This window comes from Brienomyrus brachyistius, chromosome 17 (assembly GCF_023856365.1).
Source record: "Brienomyrus brachyistius isolate T26 chromosome 17, BBRACH_0.4, whole genome shotgun sequence".
In the NCBI taxonomy this organism is placed as follows: Eukaryota; Metazoa; Chordata; class Actinopteri; order Osteoglossiformes; family Mormyridae; genus Brienomyrus; species Brienomyrus brachyistius.
In genome coordinates this window covers 8,193,346-8,200,246 of record NC_064549.1, presented here as the reverse complement: position 1 = coordinate 8,200,246, position 6,901 = coordinate 8,193,346, and the positions used below count along the sequence as shown (strand labels likewise).

General features: G+C 39.4%; 1 protein-coding gene across 1 annotated transcript; it reads left to right on the top strand.

Moving 5' to 3' along the window:
- Nucleotides 1-1,009: 1,009 nt before the first annotated feature.
- On the top strand, nucleotides 1,010-5,677 carry zgc:154093 (uncharacterized protein LOC777623 homolog). Its single transcript, XM_048981265.1, has 3 exons — nucleotides 1,010-1,144; nucleotides 1,548-1,713; nucleotides 3,596-5,677. Exon 3 carries the CDS (start codon nucleotides 4,017-4,019, stop codon nucleotides 4,818-4,820), a length of 804 nt encoding a protein of 267 aa, XP_048837222.1. The 5' UTR covers nucleotides 1,010-1,144; nucleotides 1,548-1,713; nucleotides 3,596-4,016; the 3' UTR covers nucleotides 4,821-5,677.
- Nucleotides 5,678-6,901: the final 1,224 nt, after the last annotated feature.

The window sequence follows — 6,901 nt, the reverse complement described above, 5'->3', positions numbered from 1 at the left end:
CGCTGGAGTGTGACGGCAGTGATTCGTAAATGTATTGATTAAGCAGACAAACAGGCAGACAGGCGGTCTCTTTATCTTAATCACTCTTTCTGCGCAAATAATTCATGCTTTTCTTGTCCCTGCCAATTATTGATGGTCCTTCTTTTTAAAATCTCAAATCTTGTTTATAGACTCATGTATTCCTTGAAAAAGGGAGTTCTGATGCCCCCCTCCCAAACTTTTGTACAGTAAAGATTAAATAAAGGATGTGAATCTGGTCTGGGATTTTTTTCAGAACAGGCACCAGGGACTATTCTATGGTTTGCCGCTAGGGGGCTCAGCCCCCGGAAGAAATACCTGCTAAAATGAATAAATCAATGAGCGGAAACAATAGAATGACTCATTCTTTCTGACTATTATTCCAATGTTATATCACACCCACTCCCCCCAAACTCATTGTATGAAATAAAAAGTAAAATTACATATGAATCTTCAGGCGAACTAAAATTGTACTTAACGTATCAATCAATCAATCAATCAATCAAATAAACAAACAAACAAACAAGGCAATATATATAGGCCTAATGTTTTTTGTGTTAAAGTTCATTTCTGGTTGTAATTAGATGTAGTCCTACCTGTAATTAATTACTCCGGTAAAACCGAGCCAGGTCTAAGCCTAGCCGAATGTGTAAATAATTATTTGGGGTCCTTATGTGTGTGAGAAAATGGCTCAATTTCTGTTAGGAATATTTATTAGTTGGTTGCTCATCTGCACACCGTTTTGTAATTAATGGTTTCTTATACCCACTTCTATTATAATCTAATATACATTTATAAATATAAATTTACAATAACTGAGTTTCCTAGTTGCAAACGAAAAATGTAAAGTATACATAAAAAGGTTAAATATGGAAGGCAGCTTGCTTGTTAAGCAGACTTGTTAGAAGCTGTTATATCAACCAAGCAGAAGAGTGAAGTGATTTACCAAGCCACGAGCAAGCAGTCTCTAATTAGATTAATTGCCACAGGGAGTTGCCCATTTGTTCTGGCCGACGTGAAAATGTCTTTAGCATCCTCTTGACAGTGACTACGCCTTTCTTGTTTTTGTCGTTTTTACAGGCAGCATAATCGTAAAATGCACGAAAGTTATTGCGTTTTTCGTGAGGTAATGAGACTTAAACAACCGCACACGCCATTTTCTATTAACGAAATAAAATTACGCGATGAGATTTTCCAGAGATGGAGGCGTAATTTTTAAACAGTATTTTTGGTGGATAGTCATAATTATTAACCTCTGTCTGTATTAAACTATTAGGACTACGGATACTTTCTGCAACAATTAGCATAAGAAATTGAAAGAAATGGCTCTCGTGGTTCAAAAAAGAGTTGAAGCGTAGTAATTAACGTTAATTTAACAATTGTTGTGTGACGTACTTGATAGAAACAAAATCATTTATATCTTGATTTTTGTAGACACCTCAGTAAGAAATAAAAATACAGCACAATAACAAGTGGTGATCTGAGAAACGTCTGTGACTTTTTTTGCACCCTCCCCTACTTCCATCCAGGACCATCACGCCGCCTCCTCTCCGGTTTCAGTCGAGCGTCTCATCGGCTCCTAAGAGGTTTACTTTACTATTACTAGCAAATGTCTGGAGCGCACTGCGTGCACAAGGAGCGCACCGTCTCGCGCTAATTCCTTAAAAGACCATAGTTCTCTATTGTACAATAAAGGTAAGTAGCTAGCTATGAAGTTTTTGGTTTTTCGAACATCATAAGCCTTTTATTGTGCGCAAGTTGTTTCATTGCTGCTTAATCCGCTTTTAAATATTGCGCCTTATGGTGCTACGATTGGTTGACCACTGTTTAAAAGGGGAAATTAAATGTATAATTTGTACAGTCACACACTGAATGTGTTTGAGTGGGCATATGAAAAAGGAAGGTGTAAAAATCAATAATCGGTTCGAATTTTTAATTGTGTGGAGAACATTACCTAGCTAATTGTACTCTTATATTAACTCTTATACAGCAGTGTAATTAAACTAGACGAACACATTGGATATACATTGCTTGGGTAGCGCATAATATGAAATGTGTTTAAACTTATAAACACAGAGATGTGTACGTTGCTTGAAAGTAGGTTACATTGGTGTGTCGATGGATTAGTTTTTGTGTTTTTAGGAATGATTGTGTTCAGGATGATCTCAGTTTAACTCTTACATAAGGGATTTCTTGCAAAATCAAGGGACACACAAGTTCAAGCCTCAGTAAGGCTATGGTCAGCATCCAGATTTTTTTATTATAAAGCTCATTAACACAACATCACAAATAGGAAGTGAAATATACGTCTTAAGTAAACATAATTTGAAAATAAAAATGTAATGATGTACAGTTTCTACACGTTTTTATGGCTGACAGAACAGCTCAGGTCGTCTTGTGTGCTTTCAAAAGAGTTTTTTTATAATTTAATATTAATACATGTTAACTAGTCTACTAAAGTTATATTATGGTTTATGATGTATAGGGATAAATATCTGTGAAGCTAAAAAATGTTGAAAGTAAGAGTCTAATTTAATGTTCTAAGTGACGCCATTGGTACGTCAGTCTATTTCCATAAATAGGTCCTGGGTGAGTAAGAGCGGCGCCTTTCAATGGGCAGGGAGTGAGGGAGGATTAGGGCCGTATCCGGCGCGAGGACTATTACGGTCCTTTGTTTTAAGTCTACATGAAGAGTGTGTTCGGACATCAGAGCCAAAAGGGAAGACTGGAGTGTGATGAGAAGATATAGAGAAATTAACCTCCTCTTAACTTAATTTCTGTGAAAGTGCAAAAACACCCCCCTATTTTTTTTTTTTTTTTTTAGGATACTATACAGAGAATTCACATTTTTGGGATAAAACATATGACGCAAAATTAAATAACAATAAAAAATCAAGTCAAATTGGGTTACTAAGGTTTCAAAATTCAGTTTTTTTTTTTTTTTTTTTTTTTTAAATCTCACATTTTCTGGAAATGTGAAGTTGTCACGCACTCAAACCATTTTTGCAGGGAAGAAACGGCACAGAAGCTTTAATGCTATAGTGTAGAATAAGACGGAGAACTATCAGTTTTGAAAATGCATGTGGCCATACATAAGGGAAGTCTTTATTATTTTTTGAATATGAATAAGTGGTAAAAATGTCAAATTACAGGCAGAGGATGTCTCCCTAATTTTAAACCACAGTCCATTATAATCAGGAAGCGGACAGTCATTGTGCTGTTATCTCCAGCCTCCAGCTATTTGGAAGCGGTATCGGATCATGATATTAAAGCGAATTATTGACTTTTAAGTCATAACTTAATAAAGGCCACTCTTTAGATTCATGGCAAACATCCTTTCATAGAACATTCCTTCTGCGAAAGAAGGAAGCAGGGAATTTGCATTAGCACTTTCTTGCAATTTTCCTACTTTTTTAAATGATTACATATAAGATTGGACATTTTGCTGGTGGGCATTTATAATGCGTGATGAACCGCTGATGAAAAGTGTAGAGTAGCGGAATATTCCAGGAGACTTAATCTAACCTGATTTTTATTAATTTTTTTTGTATCATTTTTTCCATTATTCTTCCTGCAGGGCTCTGTAAGGAGTTTTCTGACATTGACGCTGAGTTGCCTCGATCACCACCTTCAGTCAAGGAGTGCTGCATACACTAATTCCTACAGTGGCCATACCTAAGAAGCCTTTTTTCTATTGGTTAGGAGCAGACTAATCACTTCATGAAGAAGATTGCTTCTGAAGGCCATGGTGTTCTCAAGAAAATCCCTGACAATCTGATGCCAAAAAAAATTAATTGCTGGTAACATATTTTAAAGGAAACGAACACATAGTCTATCAGTGTTATTCTCCTTTCATTCCCCTGTCTTTGTTTTTATGAGGGAGGAGCTTAAAGCCAGACCGATGATTGGCTTAACCCTACGTTCCTCTTAAGCCCCTCCCTAAAGCAAAGAACCCCTTTAGACGCCATTAGCTTCATCACTGAATTCTGGGTAACAAAATGCCAGCCAAGATGCCCATGTACCTGAAGACTTCCACTCCAAAACGGGGCAAGAAGCTGAAGTTGCGAGATGTCCTTTCCAGTGACATGATTAGCCCCCCGCTGGGTGATTTACGACACAGTGCCCATGTAGGTCGTGAAGGTGAGGGAGATATGTTTGGGGATGTGGGGTTCTTGCAAGGCAAGCTAGACATACTGCCATTGCAGAACCGGTCCGAGGGCGACTGCCAGGTGGAAGAGACCTTCCATGTAGAAGCAAAGGGTCTGCAGTACCCTCACTGCCATTCTCACCCCAACATGCCCATTCTGAAGAGCACCTTTTCCATGCCAGTTTTTATGGCCCCTGAACAAGCCCCGCCAAAACCGCCCCGCCTACACTTAGAGGAGACTCTACCCCATACTCTGCAAAAGCAGTTGCAGCAACAACAGCGCTCGATGTCCGTCAGCGATGAGCATGGTCATCGAGGGGGCTGCTATGGAGATTTCTGTCATGACTTCAGCTACTCTGTCGCCAACCCTGCTTTCCGGCATCTAGTACCATCCTCAGAATCCTTCTCGGAGGCTTCTTCTGAGGATTCTATGCCTGATGGTTGCCTCCCATCGGATCCCCATCGTGGACTCAGCCTAGACTCTGATGCTGGGCTGAGCAATGAAGATCTGCATAGCGAGTGTAGCGAGTCGCCAGGTTTAGTCGGCTCGGACTCGCTTCTTGGCCTTGATATAGACCTAGGACCCTCCATCCTGGAAGATGTGCTAAAAATCATGGACCGTTACAAGACCGTGGACGATGCTTATGAGCTGTGAGATGGAGTGGATAGGGCTGCAGTGCGGTTTCCAGATATTGCCTATCGTCTTCATTATGTCTGTTCTCTTATTAAAGAAAAAAGAGTGATAAAATAGCTAAACTAAAGCTGTACTGATTTTATTATTGGGGTAGGAAAGTCAACTAGCAATTTATAACATTAAAAATTATAATCATTTTTGTTGTGAAGAAACAGGATGGATAACACTCTTATTCGTGTTCTGCTATTTTAATGATGACAACTATGCTACTGTTAATTCAAGGTCTTTAAAAACATAATTAAAAAAAAGTTGCATATATTTTTATAAAATCAGTATATAGTTCAAAATACAATGTAAAATATAAATTATTTCCAGCAAGTTAAGTACATGCTACAAAAGCTCCTCAAAACTAATAACATTTTGAATCAATGTTTATCGATGTTTAGCAATATATGTATTATGTTTTATGTTAAAGATTTACTTCTGAATACTGGATTGTTGTGAGGAGTTCATCACATCATCAATGTCCAGGAAAGAAGAGGATGAAGCGAATTTAGAAGAGCAAAAATGCTTTTTATGGATGTGTTGGGGGCAAAGAAAAGTTAAACATTCATTTTGAGATGAGAGCCTTTGACCATAGAGTGGCAGCGGGGGAAATATATTTCATTCATTTTCCTTAAGTAAGAATTACTATATTTTTGAAAATGCGTGAAATTGAAAAGGCTGGAAATGCAGATGCTTTATGCACTTGTTGCTGTAGACTATTTTTGCTGAAATTCACATTTGGTTATAAAATTGGAGTTGTTGGCTTTATTATTATGAATCTTACCCTACTCTATTCTCATTTTGTATTTTAAATAAAGATAGAAATCAAAACATTGTGCTCTTTTCCTGTACCGTGGTGTTTTTTTTTCCTTGATGTCCTTGTAATTGTATTACTGCAGCGTGATCTATTCTTCTAGATTCCATAAACACTTTTCCAGCCCAATGTCAGGGTGAGCCTGGAGCCGATCCCAGGAATCACAAAGCGGAGCAGGGAGCGAGCTGAATGTGACGTCAGTCCATCACATGGCAAAAGACAATAGTTCAGATAATCATGTTTGTAGACTACGGATGAAACCCATGGGGAAAACCCTAATCCCAGCAATGACAACATTAACCCCTACCCAGCCCTAACCTTAACTATAAGTAACCGGATTTTTTACATTTTTAGTTTTTTGATTGTAATCACAGATTTTTTTATATATATAAAATTTAATTTCCCTTTGTAGGGACCAAAAGAATGGTCCCCACAGTGTAATATCCAGATTCCCCATTCAGTGTGGGCAGTGGTGGCTTGATGGTTAGGGAAGCGCATTTGTTTTTGAAAGATTGCAGGTTTGAATCCCCGACCACCAAGGCACCACTGAGGTACCCTGAGCAAGATCCTGCCCCCGGGCGCTGAATTAGCTGCCCCCAGCTATGTCATGAAAGTCACATATTGGTTAAATGCAGAGGACACATTTCATTGTTGCGCATTGTGTGCTATGGTGTGTCAACAATGACCACTAATCACTATATTCTCATTTTAATATATACCAACACACACACGCACCCTGGTGGAGGGGTTTGTGTGCCTCTATGATCCTAGGAGCTACGTTGTTGGGGGGCAGCTGCCCCCGGCAGGGTCTCCCAAGGCAAACTGCTCCTAAGTGAGCAGTCAGACTAAATGTTATTCAAACAACCCCGTTGAAGAAAAACAACATCTACATCTACAATAGGGAACAAGGGGCCCTGCCCTGGGGACAGGACTGGGGGGCAGGGGGTCTCGTTGGGAAGTGCATGGTGGACAGGCCTCTATTCTGAAGGAGCTACATGTGTCCCCCCATGTGGTAAGACCCCCTGCCGTGAGGGTGTGGTGCCATGTGGATCAGGTGGCAGTCAAAGGCAGGGGGCGCGGCAGACCAATCCACAGCTACCCCTCTGCCTCTGATGTTTCAAAAACTAAATAGTTAGCGGGCACAGTCAGAAGACAGCTAGCTGGTTACCAGAACATGCTGCTTCAGCATCTGCTAAATAAGAAACGCATTTATTTAATACTTGGTGTAGTGACTGTTTGTGGC